This window comes from Photinus pyralis, unplaced genomic scaffold (genome assembly GCF_008802855.1).
Source record: "Photinus pyralis isolate 1611_PpyrPB1 unplaced genomic scaffold, Ppyr1.3 Ppyr1.4_LG9, whole genome shotgun sequence".
NCBI lineage: Eukaryota > Metazoa > Arthropoda > Insecta > Coleoptera > Lampyridae > Photinus > Photinus pyralis.
In genome coordinates, this window is record NW_022170878.1 from 11,586,396 (window position 1) to 11,606,828 (window position 20,433).

Here is a 20,433-nt window from a genome sequence, read left to right on the forward strand (position 1 = left end):
TGATTTGAGAGTTTTACTCTGACAACGGCAGAGTTTAAAAAATATAGACAACGGACAAAATTTGGGGCCAAATTTCTACGCGAAAGTTAAGTACTAATAATTAATTGCATTATTAAAGTAATAATTCCTAGTGACAGGTTCAAAATTATGAGTAATTTGGGATTTTTGCTCTAACAACGGCAGAGTTTTAAAAATATAGACAACGGAATAAATTTGGGGCCAAATTTCTACGCGAAAGTTAAGTACTCGTAATTAATTGCGTTATTGAAGTAATGATTCCTGGTGACAGGTTCAGAATTATGAGTAATGTGGGATTTTTGCTCTGACAACGGCAGAGTTTAAAAAATATAGACAACGGACTGAATTTGGGGTCCAATTTCTACGCGAAAGTTAAGTACTCGGAATTAGTTGCGTTATTGAAGTAATGATTCCTGGTGACAGGTTTAAAATTATGTGTAATTTGAGAGTTTTGCTCTGAAAACGGCAGAGTTTAAAAAATATAGACAACGGACTAAATTTGGGGGCCAATTTCTACGCGAAAGTTAAGTACTTAGAATTAATTGCATTATTGAAGGTAAGGATTCCTGGTGACAGGTTCAAAATTATGTATAATTTGAGAGTTTTACTCTGAAAACGGCAAAGTTTAAAAAATATAGACAACGGACTAAATTTGGGGCCAAATTTCTACGCGAAAGTTAAGTACTCGTAATTAATTGCGTTATTGAAGTAATGATTCCTGGTGACAGGTTCAGAATTATGAGTAATGTGGGATTTTTGCTCTGACAACGGCAGAGTTTAAAAAATATAGACAACGGACTGAATTTGGGGTCCAATTTCTACGCGAAATTTAAGTACTCGTAATTAATTGCGTTATTGAAGTAATGATTCCTGGTGACAGGTTCAAAATTATGTGTAATTTGAGAGTTTTACTCTGACAACGGCAGAGTTTGGAAAATGTACACAACGGGCTAAATTTGGGGCCAAATTTCTATGCGAAATTGTAATTTAGCAAGGTTCCAAGTTTAGTAATTACACTAATTTTGGACCGCAAGGTTTTTAATGGAACTTTTGTTTACGATGGCAAATTTTTCAAGTTTAATTTTTCATGGCGAGAGAAAGTATAGGTTTTGGCGCCAAATTTAGGTCCTAACACAGCGCGGCGTATTATTTTATTCCCAGATTGGATCGGTATTATTCTCTTTACGCAACTACTTTCCTCATTCACGTTTTGTAATTAGCAAAGTTTCGTTTAGCAATCCTTGCAAAGTGGCACTTTATTGCTAATTACAAAATAACGCAATTAACTTTTGATCCTCAAACTTAATTGGCCACTTACAACTTTAAATACGTTCGCGCTATTCAATCGAATGGCAATGCTGATGAAGCTCTTCAGCAGACGACAGTCCCAGACGGATAGAAACTGGTTTATGTTTATTTATGAACGAGCGGACTCCAAAGGGTTAATTATAGTAGGCATCGTCGGACGCCGACGGACGGATATAGGGGATAGTTTACAATACCTGGAACTGATAGCAGCACAAAGGCGCAGAAGGGTATGAACACGATGAACGCAAGCACCAGGAAGCAGTTACGCCTTCGCAGGGAGGACATGGCGAGGTTAGTCAAAGCCATGCCCTTTCGTCACTCATTTCGCCACCGAAACACGTACAACATCGCTCTTTAAACAGTTCTTTCAATTGGAAACGTTCGCGAAATCGTTACGTCGCCGTTACGTTCATATTCTCCTCCGAAACGTTCAGATACTACGACACATGTCACTTGGTGCAAACTAAATTTACGCCGGACGGAGTCCGGTTCTTATGTAAAGGACGTAGTGAGCACGCGGTCTCGTCGGCGATGCGAGCGTTTACGAACCGCACCTCATCGCGCGCGCACTCTTATTGATCCCTTTTCACCTTCCTCGTAAACACACGCAACGCACATGGAGGACCACCTGATGGACTATCCATAAAAGTCCGAGACCGTTAAGATTGTAAATAAAAGGTCGACGGGGGCACCACGAAGATGACCCACCTTAATAGCAACGTCGAGCGGTCAAGATCGCAACAAAAAAAGCGATCCGTTGGTGCCGTTAACGCACACACGCATCTTCGATGACGTAATCGACGTATGTACTACATCTGTTTCGGCACCCCCTTCTGAGTGTGAATGACATGGGGTTGGGGAATGGGGATTAAACCCTTACTAACGGCTTGTTTGGGAGTTTCCATTACATTGTACCGGAAAAAATCTAATAATCTGAATATTCAGAATCGTCCGAAGCCGAAAGAAATCAAAAAAGGACCGGGAAAAATCGGGAGCGTTCGAAAAAACGGAAAAATCCCAAGATTAAGCTCTGGATCCATCCGGAGAAAGTATCAAGAATTTGTAGAAAATCAGAAAATGATCGGGAACATTCAAGGAAACGAAAGAGTCAGAGGAGCTTGACGATATCCGAAGAATGAGAAAGTGCAGAATGGGAAGAAGAAGTCGAAAAAAGGAAACGTGTTGAAGAATCTGAGGTCTGAAGAATTCTGTATATCGAGGCTCGTATCCAGATATTCGCAACATTTCAAATTTGAGCTTTGTAAGACGTCATTCGCATCAATTTTGAAGGTGACGCCTATCGTTTGAAATTGAGGGTCATGAAGACCGCATAAACAATTATTTCAGGCTGAAATCTTGACACCAAGTTTCAAATTTGAACTTTGAAAGACGTTATTCGCTTCCGATTTGAAGGTGACGCCTATGGTTTGAAAATGAGGGTCATGAAGACCGCATAAGCAATTATTTCAGGCTGAAATCTTGACACCAAATTTCAAATGTGAACCTTGAAAGACGTTATTCGCATCAGATTTAAAGGTGACGCCTATCGTTTGAAATTGAGGGTCATGAAGACCGCATGAACAATTATTTCAGGCTGAAATCTTGACACCAAATTTCAAATTTGAACTTTGAAAGACGTTATTCGCATTCAGATTTGAAGGTGACGCCTATCGTTTGAAAATGAGGGTCATGAAGACCGCATAAGCAATTATTTCAGGCTGAAATCTTGACACCAAATTTCAAATTTGAACTTTGAAAGACGTTATTCGCATCAGATTTGAAGGTGACGCCTATCGTTTGAAAATGAGGGTCATGAAGACCGCATGAACAATTATTTCAGGCTGAAATCTTAACACCAAATTTCAAATTTGAACTTTGAAAGACGTTATTCGCTTCAGATTTGAAGGTGCCGCCTTTCGTTTGAAATGAGGGTCATGAAGACCGCATAAACAATTATTTCAGGCTGAAATCTTGACACCAAATTTCAAATTTTAACTTTGAAAGACGTTATTCGCATCAGATTTGAAGGTGACGCTTATCATTTGAAATTGAGGGTCATGAATACCGCATAAATAATTATTTCAGGCTGAAATCTTGACACCAAATTTAAAATTTGAACTTTGAAAATGAGGGTCATGAAGAGTATCAGGAGAACGTATATCACAGAAGAGGTCTCTTTCTAACTTTTCAATTTACCTCATACCGTAAACTGGGAGATATTCTTTGCCCCAGTGATAGGTACGCTGAACCACAAAACGTTTAGTCTTAAGACTCCCTCGTGTAAGTGCTCTGGATAATAAACTACATCTATATCTGGTGAGGTTAACATGAACAAGGAAAAACCCATTTCTGGCACCATCTTTGATCAAAACGTCCGTGTAACCCTAAATGTTCGAATTTTTGATGTTAAAAAAAAGAAGGGGGTACTGTAAGGGAACTTTCCTAGATTACTCGATTTAATTTTTTCTAGTACCCACCAAGCAATAACGTTAGCTTTCGTGATATTTGTGAAAATTATCAGGTGTAATCTACTCTCTAAAAATGTGGGGTAGTAAGTCGAATATTGTTCTATTTAGATACAAATTGACGGCTTGAGGGAAACGACTTTATTTAGAAAGCTCCAAAACGTATTAAGGTATTGATCGATCCTTTTACAACTGGAGAAAATAAGAGCGCATTGAATTCGTTGTAAATACGAGCGAATTTTTCAAAAAAAAAGGGTCTCGTGCGGATTTTAATACCTTTCAATTCCGCTAACGCTTTTCGAATTACTAACGATCGTTTTCAATTAAGACAAACAAATTATTAATTGCGCCTTTAGATCTTTGGGAAACAATTAACGGCGCGCGTACACGAACATCCCCCATTAGCCGAAGATGGGGAGGGAAAGGTTGCTGGAAAAATTATTTTTAGATAATAATTGACATTAAAGTGGTAGGTAGTTTCCGCTTTCAGTTCGACGCTGGATGACGTCGCGAGGTAATGTCGTTACCGGGGAAAGTGCGACAGGATGGACGGGCGTCGTCGTTGGCCGCGAATCAGCACCAATTTCAGGTGATCTTATTCTATTTCCGTAAGATTTATAGTACATCGTTGGGATGTAACTGCTATGTAGCTAACCTTCAGTCCGATAGTAAATGAAATGTTAATTTACGCGTTTGTTTACGTGGTAGACGTCAGTGCGATATTATGTAAAGTTATGAGATGTGACGTGCGTCGACCCTCATAACTTTGCTGTCCACCAGGATACGACACAATGCCTGAGGAATGTATCCCATAGCCGGAGTATATGTAACGCACATTCTCCTTAACATAGAACGTGACCGAGAACATAAACGGAAAATGTATAAATAAGCAGGACCCTACACCACTTTATTTTTCTTTGTTTGTTTTAATCAAGTTTGACACTAAGTTATGTCACGTATGATCATTATCTTGTTCCAAACTCAACAGGCAGCAAAATTGTTTTTGAGTTTGCACTTGTAAATGATCTCAATTTATGAAATGCGTGAAAACCTACGACTTCATTCTCGCTACACTTTACGTAGAACTCCACTTAAAAATTTTGCAACTGCGAAGTAGCATGATCCATAATAAGTCGTGAATTCGGGATGCGTTTTTATATCTGTTTTGCTTCCCACTGTTCAAGCGTCCATAAATTGTATGCTTCAATCGTCATGTAGGCCACTACGATGAAACCCGTTTTTTCCCACTTTTCGAACTACCTACAATTGATATCTATGAAAAATACCAAAATTGAACATCACGAGACAATAAGCTAAAGCGCGGGTGGGGGCTGGGGGGGTAAAGTGGCGAGTTCAGGTTAAAATAATATTTTTAAAATGTTTAATTAGTGAAAAAGTGTATGGCAAAGACTAGCCTAAAAAATTGAAGATGCAGAGTAAAGTCTTCGAAGTTTCGAATTCTTTAAAGATCCAAAGGATAAGAAAGCGGAACGTGAGCCGTGACTCAAAACGGCAGTTAAACATTCCATAACCTCCAGACCCCCTGGTTCTGCATTAGTTTCAAAGCTTTTAGAGCCCTTACAATTTACACAATCATTTTTGGAATTAAATGTACAAGAGCTGAACATTTTGGGGATGAACGTCTCTCTGGGGGGTATGGAATACCCCCCAGTAAATGAACATCTTTATGATCGTTGTAGGGAAATTAACATTGAATCTTTTCATTGATCCTGGGGGGTATTCCATCCCCCCCAGACCCCCCGGTTCTCCATTCTTTTCAAAGCTCTTAGAGCTCTTAGGATTTACACAATCATTTTTGGAAAAAAATGTATAAGAGCTGAACATTTTGGGTGTGAACGTATCACCGGGGGGTCTGGGGGCTATGGAATACCCCCCAGTAAACGAAAATCTTTATGATCGTTGTATAGAAATTAACATTGAATCTTTTCATTGTTCCTGTGGGGTATGGAATGAAGATCTTCGTTTACTGGGGGGTATTCCATACCCCCCAGACCCCCCGGTTCTCCATTCTTTTCAAAGCTCTTACAGCTCTTAGGATTTACACAATCATTTTTGGAAAAAAATGTATAAGAGCTGAACATTTTGGGTGTGAACGTATCACCGGGGGGTCTGGGGGGTATGGAAAACCCCCCAGTAAACGAAAATCTTTATGATCGTTGTATAGAAATTAACATTGAATCTTTTCATTGTTCCTGTGAGGTATGGAATGAAGATCTTTGTTTACTGGGGGGTATTCCATACCCCTCAGACCCCCCCGGTTCTCCATTCTTTTCAAAGCTCTTAGAGCCCTTAGGATTTACACAATCATTTTTGGAAAAATGTATAAGAGCTGAACATTTTGGGGATGAACGTCTCTCTGGGGGGTATGGAATACCCCCCAGTAAATGAACATCTTTATGATCGTTGTAGGGAAATTAACATTGAATCTTTTCATTGATCCTGGGGGGTATTCCATACCCCCCAGACCCCCCGGTTCTCCATTCTTTTCAAAGCTCTTAGAGCCCTTAAGTTTTACACAATCATTTTTGGAAAAAATGTATAAGAGCTGAACATTTTGGGTGTGAACGTATCACCGGGGGGTCTGGGGGGTATGGAATACCCCCCAGTAAACGAAAATCTTTATGATCGTTGTATAGAAATTAACATTGAATCTTTTCATTGTTCCTGTGGGGTATGGAATGAAGATCTTCGTTTACTGGGGGGTATTCCATACCCCCCAGACCCCCCCGGTTCTCCATTCTTTTCAAAGCTCTTAGAGCCCTTAGGATTTACACAATCATTTTTGGAAAAAATGTATAAGAGCTGAACATTTTGGGTGTGAACGTATCACCGGGGGGTCTGGGGGGTATGGAAAACCCCCCAGTAAACGAAAATCTTTATGATCGTTGTATAGAAATTAACATTGAATCTTTTCATTGTTCCTGTGAGGTATGGAATGAAGATCTTTGTTTACTGGGGGGTATTCCATACCCCTCAGACCCCCCCGGTTCTCCATTCTTTTCAAAGCTCTTAGAGCCCTTAGGATTTACACAATCATTTTTGGAAAAATGTATAAGAGCTGAACATTTTGGGGATGAACGTCTCTCTGGGGGGTATGGAATACCCCCCAGTAAATGAACATCTTTATGATCGTTGTAGGGAAATTAACATTGAATCTTTTCATTGATCCTGGGGGGTATTCCATACCCCCCAGACCCCCCGGTTCTCCATTCTTTTCAAAGCTCTTAGAGCCCTTAGGTTTTACACAATCATTTTTGGAAAAAATGTATAAGAGCTGAAGATTTTTGGGTGTGAACGTATCTCTGGGGGGTCTAGGGGGTATGGAATACCCCCCAGTAAACGAAAATCTTTATGATCGTTGTAGAGAAATTAACATTGAATCTTTTCATTGTTCCTGTGGGGTATGGAATGAAGATCTTCGTTTACTGGGGGGTATTCCATACCCCCCAGACCCCCCGGTTCTCCATTCTTTTCAAACCTCTTAGAGCTCTTAGGATTTACACAATCATTTTTGGAAAAAATGTATAAGAGCTGAACATTTTGGGTGTGAACGTATCTCTGGGGGGGATGGAATACCCCCCAGTAAACGAAAATCTTTATGATCGTTGTAGAGAAATTAACATTGAATCTTTTCATTGTTCCTGTGGGGTATGGAATGAAGATCTTCGTTTACTGGGGGGTATTCCATACCCCCCAGACCCCCCGGTTCTCCATTCTTTTCAAAGCTCTTAGAGCTCTTAGGATTTACACAATCATTTTTGGAAAAAAATGTATAAGAGCTGAACATTTTGGGTGTGAACGTATCACCGGGGGGTCTGGGGGGTATGGAAAACCCCCCAGTAAACGAAAATCTTTATGATCGTTGTATAGAAATTAACATTGAATCTTTTCATTGTTCCTGTGAGGTATGGAATGAAGATCTTTGTTTACTGGGGGGTATTCCATACCCCTCAGACCCCCCCGGTTCTCCATTCTTTTCAAAGCTCTTAGAGCCCTTAGGATTTACACAATCATTTTTGGAAAAATGTATAAGAGCTGAACATTTTGGGGATGAACGTCTCTCTGGGGGGTATGGAATACCCCCCAGTAAATGAACATCTTTATGATCGTTGTAGGGAAATTAACATTGAATCTTTTCATTGATCCTGGGGGGTATTCCATACCCCCCAGACCCCCCGGTTCTCCATTCTTTTCAAAGCTCTTAGAGCCCTTAGGTTTTACACAATCATTTTTGGAAAAAATGTATAAGAGCTGAAGATTTTTGGGTGTGAACGTATCTCTGGGGGGTCTAGGGGGTATGGAATACCCCCCAGTAAACGAAAATCTTTATGATCGTTGTAGAGAAATTAACATTGAATCTTTTCATTGTTCCTGTGGGGTATGGAATGAAGATCTTCGTTTACTGGGGGGTATTCCATACCCCCCAGACCCCCCGGTTCTCCATTCTTTTCAAACCTCTTAGAGCTCTTAGGATTTACACAATCATTTTTGGAAAAAATGTATAAGAGCTGAACATTTTGGGTGTGAACGTATCTCTGGGGGGGATGGAATACCCCCCAGTAAACGAAAATCTTTATGATCGTTGTAGAGAAATTAACATTGAATCTTTTCATTGTTCCTGGGGGGTATTCCATACCCCCCAGACCCCCCGGTTCTCCATTCTTTTCAAAGCTCTTAGAGCCCTTAGGTTTTACACAATCATTTTTGGAAAAAATGTATAAGAGCTGAAGATTTTTGGGTGTGAACGTATCTCTGGGGGGTCTAGGGGGGGGGGTATGGAATGTTGTTCCTGGGGGTGTTCCAGACCCCCCGGTTCTCCATTCTTTTCAAAGGTCTTAGAACCCTTAGGTTTTACACAATCATTTTTGGAAAAAATGTATAAGAGCTGAACCTTTTGGGGGTGAACGTATCTCTGGGGGGTATGGAATGCCCTCCAGTAAACAAACATCTTTATGGGGGTATGGAATGAAGATTCTTCGTTTCCTGGGGGGTATTCAATACCCCCCAGACCCCCCGGTTATCCATTATTTTCAAAGCTCTTAGAGCCCTTAGGATTTACACAATCATTTTTGGAAAAATGTATGAGCTGAACATTTTGGGTGTGAACGTAATCTCTGGGGGGTATGGAATGTTGTTCCTGGGGGTGTTCCAGACCCCCCGGTTCTCCATTCTTTTCAAAGGTCTTAGAACCCTTAGGTTTTACACAATCATTTTTGGAAAAAATGTATAAGAGCTGAACCTTTTGGGGGTGAACGTATCACCGAGGGGTCTGGGGGGTATGGAATGCCCTCCAGTAAACAAACATCTTTATGATCGTTGTAGAGAAATTCACATTGAATCTTTTAATTGTATTGGTATGGTCTTGGTGCTGAGATCTCAAACCCTCGGACGGACAATACGAAGAAATACTCTCCCCTTCTTAAGTTCTCATACAATTTTCATACTTGTTCATTTTTTTAATGCTTTTTTGCAACATTACATTTCTCAGAATGTTCAGAGCTTAACATGGGCAATTAAAATAGCACGCGTTGCAGTTTATGTGCATTTTTGAGGTTAATTAAAATACTAGCGCGCTGTATTTCAATTGCTCATGCTGATCTCCGCAGATTGTTACAAACCGTGAAATGAGATTAATTCAATTTTATTCAATAGCTCGACTGTTGTGGCAATATATTCCAATTGCGCGAGTTGACTTTACGTTAAACGCTATATCGCATGGACTTTTTTATTGCATTGTAATTAATAATTGAACGTTTAGCTGCATGTGACAATTCAAATCGGTTGTAATTGGATAAATTTAAATTGCGAATATTTCCGTTTGGCTTCCTTTTCGACACGATCTCTCTTTTAAAAATTGTTATATCAGGATCGCAGTAACGGAAGAGGATTTGCTACAATCCCCTGGTAACCCCTGGTGTTATTTTTTCCTTACACAACTTTTTTTCTTTTATGCATTGTGCCAGGAGCGCAGAAGGAGAGTCCTAGTACTTTCTTATGGATGAGTCTAATTCTTACAAACTCGCCTTTGACTCAGTCGGTATGATATATAATTAATATACTTTTCTGATTAATTAAAGTGATGGTTCGAATCGCAAAAACCATGGCAGAGTCGATGAGTTTTGAATGGGCGAGTCTACTTCATACAAACTCGCTTTGACTCAATCGATACGAGTAAAGATACACGTTTCTTGTCGAATAAATGTAATGGTTTGAAAAGAAGTGGCGAGCGAGCCGAAGGCGAGTTCAGCACACACTATGGCGGAGTCGATGAACGTGAAATGGATGAGTCTACATTTTATAAAGTCGTCTTTGACTCAATCGATATGAGTAAAGATATAGATTTTTCGTCAATTAAAAGTGATAGTTTTTTTAAATAGTCATCCGTAGTAGAAGAACACAATACCGCAGGTGGTGTCTCTCAAAATATATCATATCCCCTTGAGTATCCTTCTGTATCCCGTTACAATTATGCAGGAGAAGGCGACACCAACTTTCGGTAGATATTCATCCAATTTGCCGATCAATTAATCATCGAAAGTAAAATTATACTCAAAGCTTGCCAGACAAATATTGGCATCTTCATATAGGTCGTATTGATCATCACGGCACGTTTTCCATTATCCTTCTCGCCGTAAATTTGAATTTCAATGCGTTAACAGCACTAAACAAAATCAAAAATAATGAATATTCTATCGATAACTTTTCAGAAGCAACGCGTGAAAAATGAATATTTAGATTGCTTTCATCCACCTGTATAGACCAAACACAATGTCCGCCGATAACTTCGTGAAAGCGCGCTAAATATTGCAAACTTTTATCAGCCTAACGATCTTTTGTACTTTGTCGAGGATGCTCTTCGCTTAAAAGCGCTTTCAGGGAGAGCGGGATTTATAAATATATTCTGGTATTACCCGAGAAGTTATTGTGTCTGACATCAACTTATTTTGAATTTATGAGGTTTATTTTTTCGATCGATTAAGTGGAAAATCCAATTGCTGTATTTTCAATTCCGATCGCGCGCGACGAGCGATAATTATTGAGCAAATGGCGACAGTAATGCATGTCAATTGCCCGTAAATGTGGACGGGATTTTTCTTAGTTACTTGGAAACGTGTGCGAGCCGACATCTTTTTAACCGGATGTCGGAGTGACGCTCCATGCATACTGCTTTTGAGCGACAGGATGTTCTGAAAAGGTAGATTGTAATTAGCAATTGTTTAATTAAAACTCCCCACAGTCCGTTTCGCGGAATTTCGAAGACCGGATTTGGACGTCACAGGCGTCGCTTCTCGTCAACTTTTCTTATATGGTTGAATATTCTCCACATTTTAAAAATATTTGGAATTATACAGGGTGCGTCCACAAAGTAGGGCGCCAAAATGGTACATTTTTAAAATAGAACCCCCTGTATTTGAATGCATTTTTGAATTCTACGTGTAATTGTACGTCTTTTTTATTATATGGTTAATGTCCGAAAAGCTGGTAGTTTTAAAGATAATTCGATTTGTAAGAAAAATTGGGCATTTGCAAGCGTCAGCATATTGTCAAAATTATTACTTACATTTTGATTGCAGGTTTTATATCTTTTATCCTGGGTTAAGTAAAAGTCAAATAAATTCATCTACTATGAAACATTAAAAAATAGCTTACGTGGTATTTTTTTTTGAACGGTCCAAAGTTACAAAACTTGATATTAAAAAATCTCACTTTTTTTAAATGGAACACCTGTATATTTTTTGTCATCCTTTAGCTCCTCCAAAAACCTTCAACTTTTGATAATAAAGTCCTATACCTATCTCTGATAGTTTTCGAAATCTCTTGGTTTTCCTGGTTTTTATATTCCAATCTTAAATAAGTTATATGTAATTTACATAATAGCGAGTTGGACATGCAAAAAAGGCAATTTTTATCTATCTCGTCCAAAACGAAAACCATATCGATTAATTTATTTTTCAAACAATTTATTTTAAGTCCAAAAACTGGAGAATAAGTAAAAACATTTGACTACAAAGCAAATTTAATTTAACTCTTTATGCCATCCAGTCAGTTTCATTTTTTTTTCATATTCACCTCGTTATTATGTAAATTAGAACTTATTTCAGATTAAAATATAAAAAAATAGAAAAACCAAGATGTTTGTTTATGTTTTTACTATCAAATTTATACTCCAGTTTTTAGACTTAAATGGATTATTAAAAAAATGAATTAATAAATATGATTTTAGCTTTGAACGAGGCAGATAAAAATTGCCTTTTTTTACATGGTCACCTCACTATTATGTAAATTGCATCTAACTTATTTAAGATTAGAATATAAAACCCAGGAAAACCAAGATATTTCGAAAACTATTAGCAGGGGCGGGCTGGCCCGGGGGGGGGGCGGCGATTGCCACCTGGCCTGTACGTCATAATAGCCCGTTGGAAATTTATAAGTATGTGCTTTAATTTTTTAGCGCATTTTTGAAAAAAATACGCTATTATATTCGTCATTGCTGGCAGGCCGGCTGTCCGCGTTAGATCTCCACAACTACAATAGCTAGAGACTTCAAATTTTCACTAAAAGCTTTCTGCTATAGTGTAGATGTGCAGGCACTACTCTATTTTGAGTTAGATTACTTGTGAAATCGATAATTGAAGAAAATAATTTCGATATGGGTTTCGGAGGTGCTATAATTTTACCGTTAGATAGCGCTACCAGTATAAAAACTTATTATTTACTTTGTGATTTGTTTTACAAAATGAAGACGTACCGTCAATTGAAATTAAATAAAATTAATTATTTAACGCAGCCAAAATTACTCGTGAGATCGATAATTTTAAACTTCGCTAATAAAATACTGACCTGCATTACCAAAAATGCGCTTTAATCATGCATATGCTGATTTACAACTTGTTTTTAATTATTAACACGTTTCTCTAATTGGGGTTGATGTTAGGTTGTTAAAAAATTAAAAAAATCTGTTTTAATTGAAGTGTTTTACAATGAATTTATCATTTTTTGTCGTAGCATGAAAGTGCTGAAATACAATGATAGGCGACGCACCTCGTGTGGATTGTATATTTTGTTACTTTTAATTATCAGCTGCAATTTAAAAAAAAACTGTATTGTAATTGATTTCCGAAAAAGGAGTACCTTAAAATGAAGCAAAAAATGTTTTTGCGGTGCACCGCAGAGCTCCCCCCCCGCCACCTTCATTACTACACTAATACTTTAATGGCCCGTAACCTATGCAATTCCCTGACTAGAAACCAATTTCGAAAGAAGATTCAAAGGGCTGTAACTTTTGAACTAGTAGCCCAATCTTGGAACTGTTTGAAATTATGGATTCTACAGGCCACATTCTATAAGAAAATTTTTTTTCCGGGTCGATCTGAGACAATTTTTTTTCGGGGCTCAAAAAAAGGCAGTGTATAACCTTCCTTTTTTACCAAAAATCGACTGCACCAAAATTTCTCGGGAAAACACTTTTTCTTATTAATTTTGGTGCGTAGAATCCAAAACAATTCGTACTTTTTCGATCAGACTTCTCAATCAAAAGTTATAGACTAGAAACCAATTTCGAAAGAAAATTCAAAGGGCTGTAACTTTTGAACTAGAAGCCCAATCTTGGAACTGTTTGAAATTATGGATTCTACAGGCCACATTCTATAAGAAATTTTTTTTTCGGGTCGATGTGAGACAATTTTTTTTTCGGGCTCAAAAAAAGGCAGTGTATAACCTTCCTTTTTTACCAAAAATCGACTGCACCAAAATTTCTCGCGAAAACACTTTTTCTTATTAATTTTGGTGCGTAGAATCCAAAACAATTCGTACTTTTTCGATCAGACTTCTCAATTCTTAAAGCAATTACATATGCAATACGACATACCAGAAATACTCAACCTGTACAAGAAACAAAAAACAATTTACAAAAATGAGATAAAATGTGCTAAGATACGTGCAAATGATAACGTTATAAATAACTCTACAAACAAAACTAGAGCTATTTGGAACGATAAAAATGTACACCGACAAACTAAGAACCCAAACGTCAGTACAAACTTATCAGCCAACGATTTTAATATAAGTATACTTCACAAACATTACGAAACACACCAGCCAAACTACGGTTGTATTGGACGCCCAGCAGGGTCAAGAAGTGGCTCCTATACACAACTTCAAATTAGAGGCAGTATCCCAAATTTTAGTTCGAAATTTGATTGCTTCCCTCAAAAATAGTTCATCTAGAGATGTCTATGGCATATTGGCATGTCATCTAAACTATTAAAAACCAATATAAGTACACTTGTGGCCGTGGGTCCCCTAACAACTATGATAAACATCATAATTAATTCGGGAATTTTTCCAGACATGTTAAAAGTGGCTTTGGTTATACCGGTGCATAAAAATGGAGACATCAACGAGGTACAAAACTATAGACCCATATCTATCCTACCCGTAATTTCTAAAATAATTGAAAAAGTTATTTATCTTCAAATAAATAAATAAATAATCATTTAATGTCCTACAGAAAAACATTTCGAAACAAATACCTTATTTTGCAATTTACAATTTGGATTTAGGAAAAACAGAAGCACAGCGGATGCGTTGAACTATTTTATAGATCGTACCATTGAATTTCAGATTTATTATTCAATGATCGTACATTAGAATCCTTTGAAAAGGGAGAACATTCCGTGACCACTTTCTTAGACTTATCAAAAGCCTTTGATCGAGTGTCTCACGACTAGGGCTGGGCGATTACGGGTTTGAATAATCGATAATCGATTATGAAAAATAATCGATTACACTGATTAATCGATTAATCAAATAATCGATTAATCAAATAATCGATTAATCAAATAATCGTTTAATCAAATAATCGATTAATCAATTAATCAAATCATCGATTAATCAAATAATCGATTAATCACCTAATCGTTTAATCAAAAGTCGATTGTCACATACATGATAAATATCTGTTTGTATGAATTAATACGTTAATTATTTAATAATAAAAATAAAAAATAATTCTATTACTCTTTTCATCAAATCGTTCATTACTAAGCAGATCGATTAATCAATAATCAACAAAGTGTCCCTGGTTCGAATCCGGGTTCGGGCATGGATATTTGCAAATGCATAGTGGGTTGGTTGGTAGAACAGCCTTGGCTGAAACCCTGCCCATTTGAAAATGAAGGTCAAAAATAAAAATAAATAAATAAAAATAAATGATTAGGCAGCTTACTCTCCGATGAGGTGTGCTTTTAGTTTTGATGATACAATCTTAATTCATTTTAGCTGCTTAAAGTGACGTTTTAACATCCGCTATAAAATAAAATAATACTTGTGAGCTGTGAGTGCTCCTTTTTGCATAAACTGATGATCCAGCTAATAATAATCAATTAAAATTTACTTAATAATTGATTCATCAAACAATCGATTAATCAAATAACCGATTAATCAAATAATCGATTAATCAAACAATCGATTAATCAAATAACCGATTAATCAAATAATCGATTAATCAAATAATCGATTAATCGATTAATTTAATAGAATAATCAAACCCGATTATCGTTTGATTATAATCGATTAATCGATTTTTTTGCCCAACGCTACTCACGACATCTTGTTGAAGAAGTTGAAGAATACTTACAACTTCAATGACTCCACTATTGCACTCATTCGATCATATCTCAAAAACAGAATGCAGCATGTTTCCTTCAACAACAGCATATCTGATCGACTTCGAATACGAAATGGTGTACCGCAGGGTTCTATACTCGGACCTCTGTTATTTCTTATATACGCAAATGATCTACCGAAAAATCTTCACCTAGATATGGGGTATGTTCTATATGCTGACGACACAACAGTATTTTGCTCAAATCGAGACTTAAGCGTTGCCATCAATCAAGCACAAATCGCAGTCAGTGCCATAAAGGAGTGGTGTACGTCAAATGAACTACTCTTGAACGAACAAAAAACGGAAAACGTAATATTTTCCTTCAAACCTCTAAACACTGAGTCTTCCTTAAAGCAAGTAAAGTTCCTTGGCTGCATATTAGATAGTCATTTGACATATAAACCGCACTGTAACTGGATCATAGGCCGAATGAATCGATCGATTTTTCTCCTCCGGCGCTTAGTGCAAAACACCTCAAAAATTGTGCTCATGAATGCTTATTACGCCTTAATCCACAGCATTATGATGTACGGGATTTTAATTTGGGGTCACTCATCATCTTGGTCACACGTATTCAAGATGCAGCGTCGTGCTGTTCGAGTGATTGCCGGACTAGGGTACCGGGACGACTGTCGAGATGCCTTCAAGGCTCTGCCTGGAATGTATATCCTTGAAAGCGTTTGCTTCGCAAAAAAGCACATACAAGAATACCAACATCAATCCGACTACCATACTCATAATACAAGATACAAGGAAGATGTTAGAATCAATTTTTGCAGATTGAAAAAATCACAAAATGGGCAAAAATATCAGTCCCCACTCTTGTACAACAAACTTCCAACGACAATTCGAGCATTACCCCCGAAGAATTTCAGGACTACAATCAAGTCGTTTTTAACAGACGCGGCGGTATATGTATAGTCACGATGAATTTGTAACTGCTGTTGGTGGGCTAAACAATTTTTTGTGATGTTTGTTTTATATGTTTTTTTCTGTTTGTTCTGTTTATTTTAATAAATATTTATTTACATGACATGTTAACAGATCTGAAAATGGTTTTATCATTAATTTGACAATTGTAAGTACTCATGTACCTACACTAACAAAATATACCATTATTATTATCGGTGTTTCTTGTGAGAACTCAGGTCTAGCCTGGTTAACTAATCGCACGGATTAAAATCAAGTAACGATCAGTGTCTGTGTCTGTGTCTGGTGAAGTTATGTAGGGTCATTAAAAAATAAAATAAATATAATAAAAATAAAAATTCACACACTCACATTGGAAATCTAGAGATAGTATGTAATTCATACTTACCAACATAGCTATTGATGGGAACAATAGCCAACGCTATCAGGAAGAGAGGAAACAAAACATAAAAAAATCATTATAATAATTTCCTGTATTATTAAATGGAGTTTATTGTGTAAAGTGTTTCTTGGGCTTGCGTTTGGGTTAATACGATGGGTTGTGATAACGTTGGTGGTGCTTCTGTGAATAAAGAAGGAGTGTTTGTGTTTTTTAATTGTATTTATGGTGTTTTCTGTTGTTCCTCGAAGGTCCGTATTTGTGATTGCTTGGGTTTTGGTGGAGATATTGCGTAATGTTTGGTGAGCCTGTGGTGCTGTTAAGGTTTTTGCGTTTCGGTTGAATAGAGGGGTTGTGAAAAGTGTGGTGTGTTTCCTGTGAAGAGGAGTTTGTTTTTTTATTTTTGTGTCTAGCTTATTATTATTTTATTATTATTATTATTAATCAAAAGTTATGGGACTAAAAACCAATTTCGAAAGAAAATTCAAAGGGCTGTAACTTTTGAACTAGTAGCCCAATCTTGGAACTGTTTGAAAATATGGGTTCTACAGGCCACATTCTATAAGAAAAATTTCTTTCCGGGTCGATCTGAGACAATTTTTTTTTCGGGCCTCAAAAAAAGGCAGTGTATCCTTTTTACCAAAAATCGACTGCACCAAAATTTCTCGGGAAAACACTTTTTCTTATTAATTTTGGTGCGTAGAATCCAAAACAATTCGTACTTTTTCGATCGGACGTCTCAATCAAAAGTTTTAATTATCAGCTGCAATTTAAAAAAAAAAACTGTATTGTAATTGATTTCCGAAAAAGGAGTACTAAAATGAAGCAAAAAATGTTTTTGTGGTGCACCGCAGAGCTACCCCCCGCCACCTTCATTACTACACTAATACTTTAATGGCCCGTAACCTATGCAATTCCACCTGGCCCGTAAGTACCCAGTCCGCCCCTGACTATCAGAGATAGGACATTATTATCAAAAGTTGAAGGTTTTTGGAGGAGCTAAAAGACGACAAAAAAATATACAGGTGTTCCATTTAAAAAAAGTGAGATTTATTAATATGAAATTTTGTAACTGTGGATCTAGAGCTGTAAGCTATTTTTTTAATCTTTCAAAGTAGATGTAATTATTTGACTTTTACTTAACCCAGGATGAAAGATATACTACCTGCAATCAAAATTTAAGTAATAATTTTGACAATATGCTGACGCTTGCAAATGCCCAATTTTTCTTAAAAATCGAATTATCTTTAAAACTACCAGCTTTCCGGATATTAACCATATAATAAAAAAGACGTACAATTACACGTAGAATTCAAAAATACATTCAAATACAGAGGGTTCTATTTTAAAAAATGTACGATTTTGGCGCCTTACTTTGTGGGCGCACCCTGTATAATTCCAAATATTTTTAAAATGTGGAGAATATTCAACCATATCATAATACAAAAGCACTTTATCGAAAAATCCTATCTTCAAGGCATTAAGTTACTCCGCGCAATCGTTGACTCACCCTGTACATCTGTCCACTCTCATATCAGAGGATCATTATTTTCCTCTTTTTCTTGGCTGAGTTTCCTTTCTTGTTCTTCACTCCAGTTCTCCTTTCTCCTTCTCCCGTTTCTGCACTCGGCAACCACTTCATTATAAGCTCCTTGTACCTCCTGTACCCTCAATTTTCTCTCTCTACTGCTGCATCTGCATATATTTGTCCTTTTTGTAAGTTCTTCTTCCATCCGTTCCCTTTTTTCTCCTCCTTTCGATCTCCAGCCGTATCCGATTCTTTCATATTATTTTTTTCTTTATTTCCACCATTTTTCTTTTCTGTTCAGTCAATTTGTCACCATTTCATTTTTTCTCGTTCGCCTTTTCTGGAATCTTTCCGCTCTGCGTCTCGACTTTTATCTTATCTGCTTTTTATTCCTCATATCACCGCATCTCAAACCCTCGCCTATTCCCCAGACCTCTCTCATCATCAACTTCTATCGTTTACCCAATTATTGCATTGCATCTGATATCCTAAATTTTTAGATTCCCTCCCTATTCCTTCCTACCCTCTTCCTAATCTTAGATAATTCCACCCTGTTTGTCCTAGTATCTCTCCAACCTTCCCATCATTCCCTTCATCTGTTGGCATCTTCCTTCTTCCCAATGTGATTTCTCCGTTTTGACCCTTCCTCCATATCTCTTAATCAAGGTAGACATCTCTGTCCCAGTCCTTCTATTGTCCACGAGACTTCCTACCCCATTCGTTGTCTTTTCATATAGCTCTCTGATTCTGTTCTTTAAGGTACTAATCTTCCCATTCTCACCTGTAAATTGCATCTTTTCTTTGTCCATTTTCGTACCCCCTTCGGTTGTACCTTCGAAACGTTTAGAATCCTTACCACATACACAATAATCAGAAAGAGGAATACCCCCCAGACTACCGGTACTATGGTCATCCTCACCAGACCTATACTTAAAGGCTCTAAACGTTTTGAAAACAATGAAGAACCGGGGGGTCTGGGGGGTTTGGAATACCCCCCAGGAACAAAGGAATGACTCAATGTTCATGTCTACGACTATTATAAAGATCTTCGTTCGCCCTCAAAATGTGATTTGACCCCTAATACTTAAGGGCTTTTAAAAGAATGTCTGGGGGGTTATAGAATACCCCCCTCCGGGACACTAAAAAAATGGAACGTTGAGTTCTAGACAACGATCATAAAGATATTCGATTATTGGAGGGTATTCCATACTCCCCAGACCCCCTGGTGATAGGTTCATCCCTAGCACATTCAGCCTTTCCACGTTTTTTTTCGAAAATGATTGTGTAAGTGCTACGGGCTCTAGAAGCTTTCAAAAGAATGCAGAACCGGGGGGGGGGGGGGGGGGAAAACCCCCCCCCCCCCCATAGAAGAAAGGAAAGACTCAATGTTCGTTTCTCTATAACTGTTATACAGATCTTCGTTTACTTTGCTACCCACCGGTGATACGTTCACCCTCAAAATGTTCAGACGTAATAGTGGGGCCGGGGGGGGGGTGGAATACCCCCCAGAAACAAAGGAAAGACTCAATGTTCATGTCTCTACGACTATCATAAAGATCTTCGTTCACTGGGGGGTATTCCATACCCGCCCCCCTCCGCCCCGCTGATACGTTCACCCTCATAATGTGGACACCTAATACTTAAGGGCTTTCATCGTTTTTAAAAGAATGTTTGGGAGTATGGAATACCACCAACAATGAAAAAATGGAATGTTAAATTCTCTACAACGATCATGAAGATCTTCGTTTACTAGGGGTACCTACTCCCCAGACCCCCCGGTGATACGTTCAGACCTAAATACCGGTGATACGTTCAGACCTAAATACTTTATTGAGTGTTCTAAATGTTTTAAAAATAATGTAAAACCCCCGATAGCATCCGAACTATAACATTGCTTCGAGACTCGTTTTCGTGAGCAATTGCGCGGGGGGGGGGGGGGAGATAGGTTTTCTTTCAAGGTATAATAATTAAAACTCAACAAGAACTGTTTCTACCAACCACAGTAAAGACTCAATAATATTGGTGTCTCTATCAACTATCACACAGATCTTCGTTTACCCCCCCTCCCCTCCCCCCGAGTGATACGTTCGCCCTCAAAATGTTCAGACCTAATACT

General features: G+C 37.8%; 2 protein-coding genes across 2 annotated transcripts in view; one reads left to right on the forward strand and one right to left on the reverse strand.

The window, feature by feature from the left end:
- LOC116180192 (alpha-1,3-mannosyl-glycoprotein 4-beta-N-acetylglucosaminyltransferase B) overlaps nt 1-1,868 on the reverse strand; it is a 70,749-nt gene extending 68,881 nt beyond the window's left edge. The window contains exon 1 of the mRNA XM_031500064.1: nt 1,521-1,868. Coding sequence (XP_031355924.1) covers nt 1,521-1,632 — 112 coding nt within the window. The 5' untranslated portion in view covers nt 1,633-1,868. The remainder of the gene's footprint in view (nt 1-1,520) is intronic.
- Nucleotides 1,869-4,305: 2,437 nt separating this feature from the next.
- LOC116180294 (probable 3',5'-cyclic phosphodiesterase pde-5) overlaps nt 4,306-20,433 on the forward strand; it is an 89,966-nt gene continuing 73,838 nt past the window's right edge. The window contains exon 1 of the mRNA XM_031500205.1: nt 4,306-4,380. Coding sequence (XP_031356065.1) covers nt 4,309-4,380 — 72 coding nt within the window. The 5' untranslated portion in view covers nt 4,306-4,308. The remainder of the gene's footprint in view (nt 4,381-20,433) is intronic.